Below are 13895 nucleotides of genomic sequence, written 5' to 3'. Positions count from 1 at the left end.
CAACTGTTGTGATGCTTTTTGGCAATAGGTGCAACTTTGATATAGGAAAACTTATATGAGTTTATAGTGAGACCATTCGTGCTCCGTAGGCTCACTTACAGGTAACAAAATGACAGATTAGTATTGAAACTTTTTAGTCTGATTGTGTACGGAGCAGATGGGCAAAACTATGAAGTCCAGCCGGTGTTAACGAGCACACAGTACTCTGAGGGCTGAACCCAGACATTACTGTGTTCATCTGCTTATCCTGACAGAATTGCATATTTAAATGACACTCAACTTCTTGCAGACTGTTACACTGAGATAAGATTTATGTCTTTCCATGACACTCATTTTTTAAATTGAGAGCTATTTTTTTTTCATTTCATTTTTAAAAAACTTTGAGCTAAAAAGCATTTGCTGTGAAGGATTATGATGGATAGTATAAATTTCTATTCTGGCTTAGTATTCTGACCTTTGCATGTTACAGGCTAGGTGTTCTTGGAAGAAAAGGAAACCACTCCATGAAAACTCAACTTCCATCTAGTCATCGTGTGATTTGTGTGTGTGTGTGTGTGTGATTATCCAGCTAGTCAGAATCTTGGTTTGTCTCCAGCACAGGTTATTTTCTATTATATCCTTCCTACCAGCTAGATGTATATGTTCTGTGAACTTGTAAAAATAAATGCTCATCCTAGCTCATTCTCCATGCCATGAATGCTACATAACAAAATGTAGCACCCACACATTCCTTGCTCACTTGTATTTTCACATGCAAGAATCCTTGTTCCTTAGTATTTCCATTGTGTGCTTCTGAATTTAATTTTAAAAAGTTATCTGGAAATCCAAACTGTAGAAATATAAGCAGGTATTTGTTTACTTATTAAAATATGTGAAGGTAAAGGCATTCTGATTGCTTGCTAGGGGCTTTGAAATATGGCCTTTGGTAGCAGAGTTTTGGGAAGGTGTGTGGAGTATGGATATTAGCTGACAGCTCAAAATCCTTTAAATTTGGAAATAGTAAAAAATATGTATAAAGCATAATATTTGGACAGATGGTTGAAAATACAGTCATCTTGCTTGTTACTGTGTACTTTTTGGAAGGAATGTAGTATTTATGTTTGCTTATGTATAGAAAATAACGTGGTTTATATTTTAATACTGTTTTTGGCAGCAAGAATAGTCTATTTTTGGAAAATGAGATCTTATTCTTAGCCATGCCAAATATTTCTTTAGTACATACACATGTAAGTATTTCCAATGACTTACCTTTGCAGATAAGGCAAGACAGCATCATGAACTTTATGAATCCCAAAATTAGCAGGGCTCATAATTTACTTCTCATTAAAATTAAATATATATAGTGCTAGCTGTATGGTGCAATATTTGTGCTGGTACAACATGCATGCTGTGTGCCAGACATTTTTTTAAGGCCTATTGTTAGCTGTGTTTTGGTAAGTCTTGACACTTAAGGCAAATGTTTTTAAAAAACCAACCAACCAAACAAAAAAACCCCAAACCAAAAACGCCCCCCAAACAACCACACACCCAGCTATTTATAAGAAAAATGAAGTAAATAACTGTATTCCTGTTTCTATTAATGCAGCTCCAAAGTAGTAAGGTTTTTTTTGGAAATGGGGTATTAGACCATCTTTAATCTATTAGTTCAGTGGTCTGTAAAGTAGTGTACAATGGATTAAAGCAGCTTTCTTGTATTATTTACCATATAGATTTTGTCCAGGCTCTCATTGCAATATATTAGTAGAAATTTGCACTGAAGGGATTCTGAGGTGTTTGCCTTTACTGCTGCCATAACCTCCGCGCTCAGCAGAATAGTGGGGGGGCAGAACTTGTTAGCAGGAATCACAACAAGTATTTATTCTCAAAGCAGAACTTAGCCATTATTTTTTTTTAAAAAAAAAATCTACCCACTTTCAAGTGAAGTGATACCATCACTAATGAGAACTAGAGAAAGGACAGCTAATCTAAATACTTGAAGTAACAAAGGGGGGAAAAATAGTGTTCTTTGCTGAATTGCATCATCTCTTATAGTAAACTTGTTTTGTTAATTATAGTTATTTCTTTAATGGAAAAATATTGATACACTGAGACCAAACTTGAGTTTTCTCTGATAAACTTTTAGATGGTTGTTGAGATTGCAGTTTCTTTTCTCACTGCTTCTCAGGAGCTGCAAACCATGTGAGAGAAATACGCAATATTTCACGTGTGTGGCATTTTATCATGTTTGATATTGCAGATAAATTTTAAGAACCGGAAATGCCTCTTTGAAATGTAAAATTTCGTCACAAAAGAGAGGTACTTGGAAGTTCTTCTTGGCCACTTGGAGTGACCTTTCTGTTGCCAAAGCAGATGAGGGCATTTCATGATGCATGTTTCTTTGGTCCAAATGCAACAAGTATCTCTGAGACCCTCTCCTCCTCACTTTGAGAAGCATGCAGTGCGCCGGGGGTGCGCAGCTGGCTGGACTGTAGGCACTTGGGGAAACTTTCTTGGCTGTGTTCATTGGTCATTTAGATCTTGCTTTCTCTAAGCTCATACCGCTTAACATTTTCTCGTTGTAATAACCTCTGAAATAATTTCAGCAGTTAAAGTGAGGAGGTCTGTATCTTCAAATACAAACTTCACAGTTGATGTGCAGATTCATTGCCTGATATGTGGGGTATGTAAGGCCACTTTGACTCGCCTTTTCAGACTGTATTTCAGGCTCTACGTACATTTTGATCATTCATTAGTAAAAAAGTTTCTATATTTTTGTTGGTTTCTGCACCTGATTTGAAGTAGGTTGTCTAGAAGTTCTGATACATTTGTTTTGAAGTTTCTTACTGTGCCTGACAAGCATAGTGGCCGCTTGCATTTTCAACATCTGTTTTATGGTATTAAGTATCTGCTCAGTATTTCTTTCAGAATTTCATGATTATGTGTTTAAGCATTCATGATACGTAAATGTGGATGGCTGTAGTTCTTCTTGACGTAAGGATGGGTGTCATTGACCCTTACTGGGCTATGGATTGGATGGATTTTTGCCTGTGTATTTTTTGTGGGATTATGACATCTACATTTAAAAACATATTTAATTTTATTTCATATCATTATGAATCTTGTATATGTCATACCAGTATTTGCCCGTGAAAACCGTTTAATTGATTCTCCGGCTTCTGGAATTGCAGCATGGCCACTGGCCTTGCATTGTGATTGATCTGTGCCCGTTTCTTGCTTTCTGAATTTCACAAAACTGCACAGATGAACTAGTTCAGAATATGACCCCCTAGGTGTTTAAGTAGTGTTATGACCATGCCTGTTAAATGCAGGCTGAGACTGTGAACTCAGATGTGTTTGTCATACTTGAGCTGGATGCATTAGTTGAACTATGACATATAGTAGAAATACAGATTTTTCACCGTCGGTGTAAAATGATTACGAAATCAGGAGGACAATAAGGTCTTCCTAATCATTCAAATTTTCTAAGTTGTTATTTAGATACGAAATACCTGTATTATCTAATTTGTGGGAAAGGGTATTTTTATCGTGACTTGTGACTTGTTCCTGTAGAGAGGAAAAATTTTGTGTTGTCAATACACTGCATTTATGCATTCAAGTTGGTTTATTTTGAATAATAGTGTACTGTTTTAGTCGTACAACTATATACATATTATAAAAAATATACTCTCAGTGGGTAGCTTCATTAAAATGCAGTAAAACTAGTTTATATTGTGAGACCTTTAGATGTTGTTCTTCCTTGGTAGTCCTAAATAATACACTAGTGTTTTCTCAAATTTTTTTTCCAGCACATCACTACCTTCAGTATTGGGATTTTTTTTTTTTTTTTTATATCTAACCTGAATAATTCTTTTTGCAATTTAAGCTCATTACTATTCACAGTGCGTGTGAGAAAAGGCTCCCTCAGTTGAGCTGGATAAATACTTTTGGTAAAGATCTCTTTCAACAATGTGTTTTAATGGAAAACTTTTATCATTACCAAAGTGTTTATGTATTTATGAGAGCACTTAGAAAACAACGTCTCAATTTTATTGGAACCCTTTCTAAACCATACATTTCTGGGGCTAGCTAATTGTTTCCTGTGCACTGTGTCTGTATGTGAAGAAATAGATTTTTCACACTAAGTGTAAACGAGATCTGGTGCTAAAAAACCAATCTGGATCATTGTAAAGGGTAAGAAACTTAATCGGGAGTGGGCCCATTTTCCAGAATTACTTTTCGCTCTTTCCCCCTCCCCAAGCAGCCTGTAACCTCCTTCTGTTAGTATGAACACTTTCATGAGCAGTTATACCCATCTGTTTTCTTCAGTTACTTTATCTGTAACTTAATAGTTGTCTTTTTGGAACAGCTTCAGGCTCTCCTGCAGATATGGCCCAAGCTGCTGCCTAGGGAAGCGTTGGAATTGTTGGATTTCAATTATCCAGACCAGTACGTCAGAGAATACGCAGTGGGCTGTTTAAAGCAAATGAGGTGAGTATATTATATTAAGTGTGCATGGGTTTTTGAGATGAAAAACTGCGTTCTGTTTGTTTATAGTTATAACAGAGGGAGAATTTAACAATAGTTGTATACTATAAAAACTGACGTCCAGCTACCTCATGTTCTATGTCAGGTATCGGCTCTATTACTTAACAGAAATGTAAACTGTAGCATACAATAAACGCCCAGTTTTTCACAGTAGGCTTTGTTATCTGCAGTTCTTCCTTTATAGGCTATAATTTTGCTTTTCACTGTAACCTAGGGCAGGATTTGTATAACATTATCATTTGCAGCATTATTGCATATTTCCTGTCCTTGAATGCGAAATTCTCTGTGGTGAATAGTTTAATGATTAATTTTTTTAAACGGTCAAGGCTAGACTTTTGGGGTAAAAAAAAAAAAAAAAAAAAAAAAGAATATTTTGACTTCTTTCAAATGCAAACAAGCAATTTAGCTGCTGGGCTATCCTAATATTACTGAATTGCTGCATCTGGAATTATGTTGAGAATTCTCAGTTCTGGCTCTGAAGCAAAATAGTGTTGGGCTGGATGTCAGAAATCAACTTTCAGCCTTTTTTAAGTCTGATGAAGGCAGCTGGTAAAAACTGTAACTTAAAGGTGATCCTGTTAGCTGAAATAAAAAAAATAGGTGAAAATAAATACAACACGGCATAATTGAAAGTTTTTACCTAGTTACTGAAGTTTTCCAGAGTAAGAGAGAAAGAATTAAAAGAGTTCAGTAGTTGCATCTCTGAAGTCTTCAAGTGATGGACAGAAGAATTTCTACTCTTTTCCTTCTATCTTAGACAAAGAATTTGAATTCTGCAGGCCTTTCATAGGAGAAAAGATACTAAAATGTGTATAAAAGATACTAAAAAGTCAGGGAACATTCACATTTGTTCTAGAGTAACATAATTGTCAAGCGTGAGAGGGTTTTGTTGGGAGATGAATACAGGATTTTATAGAAGATTATTCGGAGTTTTTTTTATTATGTCAGAATATTACTTGAAGTAGTTAATTAGCATAGAGGCTTTTCAGAGGTACGTTTATGAACTGTGGCTAAATACTTAAATTGGCACTTTGAAGTAGATGTAATTTGGGCACTGTTTGGTTTCTCTGAGATGGTGTGTTTTCCCTTATCTTCTCAAAACCTTCATGTTGTTGGTATGATTTAAAGAAAGAAAACAAACACAAAACCTCAATCAAAACATTTTGGCTAAATGGATCACTTTGTAGCTGTTTCTTAATAAATTAACACCTATTAACCGACAGGTAGTAACTTTTAAAGACAGGTCAATTGAATTGCTTTTGGTGGAACTTCTCCCCCTTTGTAAGCTGAGTGACTTTGATAGGTATATGCAATTAGTGACTTTGATAGGTATATGCAATTAATCACTGTTCTTGTCCATGCCCACCCAGCTGCCTGCCAGGTTACAGGCGTTCTTTATGTGGTTCCAAAGATCCAGCACATCAGTCAGAGGCTGAGCGGTCAGAGGGAGCCAATATCCACTTGGAAATAATTGAAAATAATTAATCTCCCAGATACTTCACTCAGACTGAGATCTTGATCTTGTAAAAGCCTGTGACAGAACAGCAGGTTTTTATTCACAGGTTTGAGGGCCTTAAGTTCTGTTAGAGATGTAACTTATGAATTGATCAACCTGGCGTTTGCACTAAATTGTGTATTATTGTCCTCCTCTGTGTGACTGAAAAATTGGGGGACACTCTTGCTGTTGAAACAAATCTGTCATCGTTGGATTTGTCCTGCGTCTGAATTTCTGGAATATCACGATCTAGTTACTCTGTTGCTGACTGCTTTTATGACCTCATTCTAGTGATGAAGAGCTCTCTCAGTATCTTCTTCAACTTGTGCAAGTCCTGAAATACGAACCTTTTCTCGATTGTGCGCTCTCCAGATTTCTTTTAGAGAGAGCACTCGCTAACAGGAGAATAGGACAGATGTTGTTTTGGCATCTAAGGTAGGAGGTTTTTTCCTATGTCTTTTTGAAACGATTGAGCCTGATTGGACTTTCAAATATGATTTCTTGAGGGTTCTTCTAAATGAGCCATCATTGTAGTCCCCTACAAGTCCTCTCTGTTTCTTCAACTTTGGCATTTATACATCAGAGCAATCAAAAGATATAATCAAAAGATATATTACAATGGGTTTTAATCTACTGTTAGAGCTGAAGTCAGTTTGGAATACTTTCATCAATCTGTTAAGTTAGGTTTGAACATAACCTTAGTGTTTGTTTTGGCTGTGTGTGCAGTAAAAGTACAGTGTTTATACCTCACAGTTGGGAAAAATGTATATTGCTGAGAGTAACACAAAATAAAAGCAATTCTGTGTGTGGTTGCTACTTTTGATGACCAGTTCCATGAATTGCAGAAACCTTGCAGAATGGGCTGTAGGCTGATTCTGTGTCTTCAAAGCACAGTTTATTTTAATATTTCTAAATAAAAAGAGCAAGTATGTTATATAAAAACTGTTTTGGAGGGTAATTGGCTCTGATATAAGGTTCAGTGGTTTGCTTCAAAGTGTTCCCCCCTCAGGCAAATACTGGCTTTTCCCTTACAAAGGTTGAGAACACATGGTTTAACATCAGCCCTGACTGTCAATATCATCTTCTATGACTTAGCAATACTACTTTCTTGTATAGGAGGAGTTTTTGAAAACAGATAACAAATTGCTACCTTTCAACATTGCTTCAGAAGTGACAGAACATTCTGGGACTGTTCTGAGGAAGTAATCTGGCTTTTTGTTTTATCTACATGACCACGAGGTGTTTTGGTGTTTGGGTTTTTCAGTTTGTTCTTTGGGTTTTTTGTGGGTGTGAGGGTTTTTTGGTGTTTGGTTTTGTTTTTTTTTTAAAGTTTAATTTTAATGACTTGGAGAATGCTAATCTGTAAATGCTGTGGTCTGATGAGAAGCTTTTCTCCATATAGGTCGGAGGTTCACATACCTGCCGTGTCTGTACAGTTCGGTTTGATACTTGAAGCTTACTGCCGAGGAAGTGTTGCTCATATGAAAGTGCTTGCTAAACAGGTATAGACTTCCCTTTTTCTTTAAATCTTGACCTGTCCTAGCTTGTAACTCAGATACTTATTCCATTGCTCCTATGGGGCATGTTGGTTACTTTGACAAAGTCCATCTGTTGGGGAGCAGGGTTTGGAAGGAAGGATGGGGCAGAGAAATAAAAGGGCTAAATGGAATGATGATGGAGCAGTCCTCCCTGGCACGGAAAGCAGCTCATGCTGAGGGCTCAGAGGTAGGGAGCTGTTTTTTCATGGAGTTGTGAGATGTGTGAGATACTTTCAGCAGTACACATACGTTCTGAATGGAACAGTACAGTATCTGGATTATTAACTGAAAAAGGGTTTCTGTGCACTTAAAACTTGTGACCATTTTTCCCCAGTAAGGGTGGCTTGTTTGATACAAACTATTACCTTTCTATCCAAACTTTATCTAGATGACTCCAGGACTACTTTCTGCAGCTTTGCCTTTTGGTAAAAGGTGATGCACAACCCCCTGAAGTTGTAGTATAATGTAGTACTCCCTGGAAACAGAGGTGTTGAAGTAAACCAAACACTGGTTTTTGTGTTAATATAGGTATGCCATTTGAAAAAAAAAAAAAAAAAAAAGTTTACTTTTACATACCCTAGTGAGAGGTTTACCTTTAAATACACTAAATCTATAAGCAGATCTTCAACAGACACTCACAAAACATGTTTGAAGTCTCTAATGCAGTTTTAGCAAGTTAATTCAGATTATGACCATCGAAATCTCTGAAAAATGATCTCTGGAATGAATGTATTTGCTGTATCAGGCTACAGACTAACTCAGTAGGTGTCTGTTTGATGAGTGTTATTTCTAACAGTTTTGATACGGTCTACATTGAAACTACGCTTTGAGAGGCACATGGAACAGGAATGTACTGTTGTGCTCTATTCCTGCAGTTCACAGGACATTGAAAAAGACCCATCTCTTACACATGTGTGCTTGTTAGCGTTGTCAAAATCATAAAAAGATTAGGTGATGAAATGCTTTAAGCAATAGACCTAAGGTCAGTAAAGTTTTTGCGCACTTCACAGGAAACAAATGTCAGTACAATCAAAGAAGGGGCAAAAAAATTCCCAACTGTGCAAACACGGAAGAAATTCATAGTAGAAATACTTCAAAAAGTTCCTGTTTGTACAACACAGGTTCCATTTTGTTCCCTTGTCAGTTATGTTTGTACAGCTCCTAGAATAGTGGAAAAGCAGAGCGCTTTTGGTTTTGACAGATGGCTGACCTGGCAGGTCTCCATTGCCTCGGTTTTATAATCAAACTGCATACAGTTTCCCCAGCATCCTGCCTGACGGGGTTCTGTCTGTCTGCAGAAGTGCTAAGTTTTGACTCAGCACCTTGTAAGTTAGACTGAAGCTTCCTTCTATAGAAATCAACTTTTGTAATTATTAAATTGATGCTGTTTGCTAGAGAATATGTGTGTTACTGAGTGTAGTAACGGTGGCTAGTGCAAATACAGGTGATTGTTATAACAACTATTTTATACCTGGCTAACAAGTTGCTTAGATGTAGATGTAGAAATTCGTATTTGTTGTATGTACTATCTAGGTTTGTTACTGAAGGTGTTATGTACATTCATTCACATCACTAGTTTACTTGTTTTCTTAGAAATTGTGCCAATAGAAAACTTTCCAAAACCGGAAAAGGGAGAGAAAAAGGGTTAAACCCACCTGTATTGATTGCAAATAATTGCCTTGCCTTTTTACACATTTTTAAGGTAACTATTGCTTAGATGAGATATGATTTGGAACCTCTTCATTGATTAGAGCATTTACCTCACACCTAACTTCAGCAGGATTTTAATGAGCAAACTCTGCTCTGTAAAAGTTGACGATGTCTAGTTAAGTATATGAAAATTCTCTGCAAGTAGTCACGTGGCCATTTCATATTGTATGCAATTAAGTGAACATGTGCAATGGAAGTATCTGCATCCATAGCTCGTCTCGAATAATGTTTGATTTTGTTAGCAGTATGAAGCACTCTACTTCTGTTGACTTCTGTATAGATAGAGGCACCTATGTTAGGTGCTTTGTTGAATTAGCAGACAAAAGTTGTGTTTTAAAGAAGGAATTTATGTAAACCCATCATACATTTAAATGCCTCATTAATTTTTGGAGATTTTAAGTCATGCTTTAAAAAGTGATTCGACGCTTAGGAGCTTTCATCCCATCAATGGCTTTGTTACTTATGACAGTGGGATTTCTGGGACATGAGCAAATTAAAAAAAGGCTATTCTCATATTTTTTCAGGAATGCCATCTTAATTGGCATTTTCCATTTCTAGAAAGTTGTAGAGTTATTTGTTACTTTGTTGTGTTTTGAAATGGGATTTTGCATTATGTATAAAATCGGAGCAATAACTTCTAAAGATAAAATATCTCTTTCAGGTGGAAGCCCTTAATAAAATGAAGACTTTAAATAGCTTAATTAAGCTGAATGCCATGAAGCAAAGCAAAGCAAAAGGAAAAGATGCAATGCATACGTGTTTGAAACAAAATGCTTACAGAGAAGCACTTTCTGACCTCCAGTCTCCTCTGAATCCTTCTGTTATACTTTCAGAACTACAGTAAGTTGAGAATGAGTGAATAGAATGTCGCTGTAGCTTTTGCACAGAAACAGTAAAGCAGAAATGCATACTTGCTTTGACTTCCTTTGGCTGTATTGTTCAGCAGGTATGCTGTCAGAGGGAACTTTTCCTATAGCGAGAGAAGGTCTGTTGGGAATCTTCCTAAGGTTAAGGTATCGGTTAAGTCAGAAGATTCTTGTGATCTGCCATGAAACTTAATACTCTCTTAGCCAATGCATTACCATAGCTTAATATGTTCAATTGTAAGCCTAAAAGTGAGTTAGACTGCATTCCTGGCTTCTGTTTGTAACTATAAGCACAAAAGCCATTAGAACCTTTAACAGCACTTAGATGATGGGAAAGTATATAAAGAAAACTTTTCCCTGAAAATGCAGGTGCTTAAATTAAGTATTACATATGTGCATGCTAATCACGGTGTCTGTAACAGGTTTGTTCATAACTTGGTATGTGTTCATAGCGTAGTAGCAGGACAAAAGCAGAGATAACTTCAGAAGTTTTAAGTACTTCCAAACTGAAGCGTATGTGTTCTGTTGTGTTTTGAACAATGTTTAGACCTTTCCAGTTGGATTATTCTTATTTGACTAAAACTTTTGTATTTTCTTCTAGCGTTGAGAAGTGTAGATACATGGATTCTAAAATGAAGCCCCTATGGATAGTATACAACAATAAAATGTTTGGAGGAGATCTTGTAGGGATCATCTTTAAAAATGGTGATGGTAAGCAATGCTAAAAATTTTTTAATATTTCCTTTCCTTTCTTCACTCCCACGCTTGCACTTAAGCTATGTTGCTCTGTATTGCCACAATACAAATGTGGTTTACTCTAACATCGGTAAACAAATTGAGCATCATCTTCTAACTAGGTTTCAAATTATAGACATTATCAGCCATGAGGATGCAATTATGGTTAATTCCACTTTAATCTTTAGGCTTGACAAATACTTTTAGATACCTTTTCCTGAAGGCCTTTTAAACATTATAAAGTTTGTCTACAATACCCTGAGAAATTGAAGTAGCAGTTTCATCCTTTCATTACAGATCTGCGACAAGACATGTTGACGCTCCAGATTTTGCGTTTGATGGACATACTTTGGAAAGAAGCTGGTCTGGATCTCCGGTAAGGATCTTGAGGGCTACTTTATTTGGGTGGAGAGTCCACTTTTAGCAGTAAAGCTTTCCTGTTTTTTAAATACCTACCCTGCTGGGCTTCGATATAGATGTTTAGAAAGGGGACAGAAGTTTCAGTTGTCACAGCCAAGGTGAACAGGCTGTAGAAGGCAGTTGCTTTAACTAATTAGATGGCTTCTCTTTGCACTTCATTCCTTAGATGGCCCACAGTCCAAAAGAATTTAGCCTTAAAAAGAAATAATGGAAGAGGTGAAACTTTGAGATTATTTTTTTTTATTATCAAGCAGCATCTTTTTCCTGGTGCCCCCTGTCTCTTGTTGTTTAAGTCGGCATGCTGATTATAAATTCCACTCTTCTCTTACATAGTTTACTGTTTTCATCCTTTGGAAAGCATCTAGATAAAAAGCATCTATGAGGTCGGGAACCAGTTCTTGAGTTAAGGCTCCAGCAGGCAGGTTTTGTGCCTTTTTATGTTTGTGTCTGTGACCTTCCCAAACGGAGGCGTTTCATAAATTCCTCATGTAACCAACTTACCTATTAATGGTCACTGATTTTCCAGGCATGTGCAAAAATGGGACTTTAATGATTATGGGAATTACAACTCTTAAGGTCTAAGATACACATGTGCAAGTGAGGTACAAACATAGAACATGTATCTGCTGGTCAGGTATTAGCTGCTGAGGATTGCACCTGGAATGCACCATCAAGACTCTCCAATAGGTAGAACTAATAGTCAAAACTTCTGTAGAAATTAGTACTGGTAATTTGGGGGTTGGGGAATAGAGGGCTTGAGGTTCTTTATAATAGAATTTCATTGTATGGTTGAGAATAATCAGATTTGTGGAATGCACAAACACAGGTGGTTCTTGTTAACATTTTCTTATTTCTCTTGATCTTACTTGTTAAGGGCATGCATGGTTTGTGCTGCCATAGCCACAAATTAACGTATTAACTCTCCAAATAAATTTTACACTTGTGATCTATTTCCTACAAAATTTAACAGAAGAATATCTGTCTTGTATTAATTAGATGACAAGCCTCATGAAGATGAGGGTCTTGGGAGAGAAGTTAGTTACTTGTGCTTCTCTTCTAGGAGAGCTGTTGTGCAAAGAAAATGATGGTGATTGAGAACAGTCGCTATGGATTTACCAAGGGTGAACCATGCCTGACTAATCCAATGGCCGTCTTTGAGGGGAGGGAAGAGTAGTGAATGTCCTTACCTTGACTTTAGCGAGGCTTTTGAGTCTGACTCCCATAATATTCTTGCCTCTTGAGTTAGGATGTTACAGTCTGGAAGGGTGGACAATTACAGGCTCTTCTACCTGGAAGCTGTTGCCAAGTGGCTTATCACTGGATTCTATGTGGAATTTTGAATGAAATTCATCTATATGTGAAAATCTTAGCCTTGTCAGTATTCTGCGGTGGAAGACTTTTATTATTGAAGTATGTATGTAAGAAAAAGTACTGCCATCTGTTTTATGCTTACCACCCACTAATGTTAATAACACTGCACGGTTTCAGTTGTATTTTTGAATCATGATAAACGGTGCATAGTCAGCAGCAAGACAAGATTCTGTAGTAAGATGAGGTTGACAGGAAAGGTGTTATATTTAGAATCAATACTATAGCGGGGGGGGGGTGGGGGGTGGAAATATGTTGCAGTTCCCTTGAAATTTTCAATGCCATTGCAATGAAGTAGTTCTAACCAAGCCATTATAAAGACAGTGGAGAAAAAGCATGATGTTCTGGCGCATTTGTACTGAAGTACTAAAGACGTGTTTATGGTGTTGAACTCACTTGTGTTTCATGCTAAAACTTCCATTTCTGCTTCCTTTAGGCAGGTTTTGTGAGGTTGTCGAGTGCCTGATTTGTTTTCTGTTAAGACAGAAATCCTGTGTTTAGAAAGAGTCTTCTCATTTGCTCTGCTGCTTCTGCAAAGCCACTTCTTTCAAAATGAAGTAATAAAACCTTTCCAAGATGCCATGAGCACAGGAGTTTCCAGCATGTGGAAAACTTGTTTCATAATGATGAGGAGGGTTGTGGGATTTTCGTTTGTTACTAGTTTATCAGTCAAGTCTCCAGGGTGATATCTCTTCCTATGTAAACTAGTCACTTTTAAATCAGCAAGTAGCAATGAACTCAGCTATTCTTTGTAGTAGCCATTTTTCCTTCCTTCCGCGAGCAGCCCACTGGTTACACCGAGACTGACGGTCATTGTGAACATCAACGTACACTCTGAAGTCCCACTTTGCATTTTTTTTCTTGATAAGACACTATTTGGATGTCAGAAAACATTCTTCAGACCAGAAATACCTTAGTATCTTCCAAAGTCTGTTGCAAAGCTGAGATAAACATGACTTCTTTCTAGGAATAGGAGAGCATTCCAAAGAGCAACAGTATTGGGCATTGTTCAGTGTTACCATGCAACCCTCTGGTTCTATGTAGGGAATTTTCCCAGCCAAATCATGTGCCAGTTTTAGCTGATACAATTCTCAAATTCTAATTGTTTTTAGGAGAATAGTTCTAAAGAAGATACTGGGTGTCACATTATTATAAGCCATTAGGAAGCCATAAATTCAGTCTTGTATGCCTGTGAAAGAGCTGTAATCCTTTGTGTTTAAGTGTTGTTTATAAGGTTAA

At 36.9% G+C, this 13895-nt stretch overlaps 1 protein-coding gene across 12 annotated transcripts in view; it reads left to right on the top strand.

The window, feature by feature from the left end:
• The window catches only part of PIK3CB (phosphatidylinositol-4,5-bisphosphate 3-kinase catalytic subunit beta), a 101102-nt gene that overhangs the window by 76778 nt on the left and 10429 nt on the right, over nucleotides 1-13895 (top strand). For all 12 annotated transcript variants that reach the window (XM_037406324.1, XM_037406323.1, XM_037406322.1 and 9 more), the window contains 6 exons: nucleotides 4346-4467; nucleotides 6311-6454; nucleotides 7422-7521; nucleotides 9929-10107; nucleotides 10735-10844; nucleotides 11166-11244. In XM_037406324.1, coding sequence (XP_037262221.1) covers nucleotides 4346-4467; nucleotides 6311-6454; nucleotides 7422-7521; nucleotides 9929-10107; nucleotides 10735-10844; nucleotides 11166-11244 — 734 coding nt within the window. The remainder of the gene's footprint in view (nucleotides 1-4345; nucleotides 4468-6310; nucleotides 6455-7421; nucleotides 7522-9928; nucleotides 10108-10734; nucleotides 10845-11165; nucleotides 11245-13895) is intronic.

The sequence above is a fragment of the Falco rusticolus genome, chromosome 13 (genome assembly GCF_015220075.1).
Source record: "Falco rusticolus isolate bFalRus1 chromosome 13, bFalRus1.pri, whole genome shotgun sequence".
NCBI classification, from domain to species: Eukaryota; Metazoa; Chordata; class Aves; order Falconiformes; family Falconidae; genus Falco; species Falco rusticolus.
This window is presented reverse-complemented; position numbering and strand designations above follow the sequence as displayed.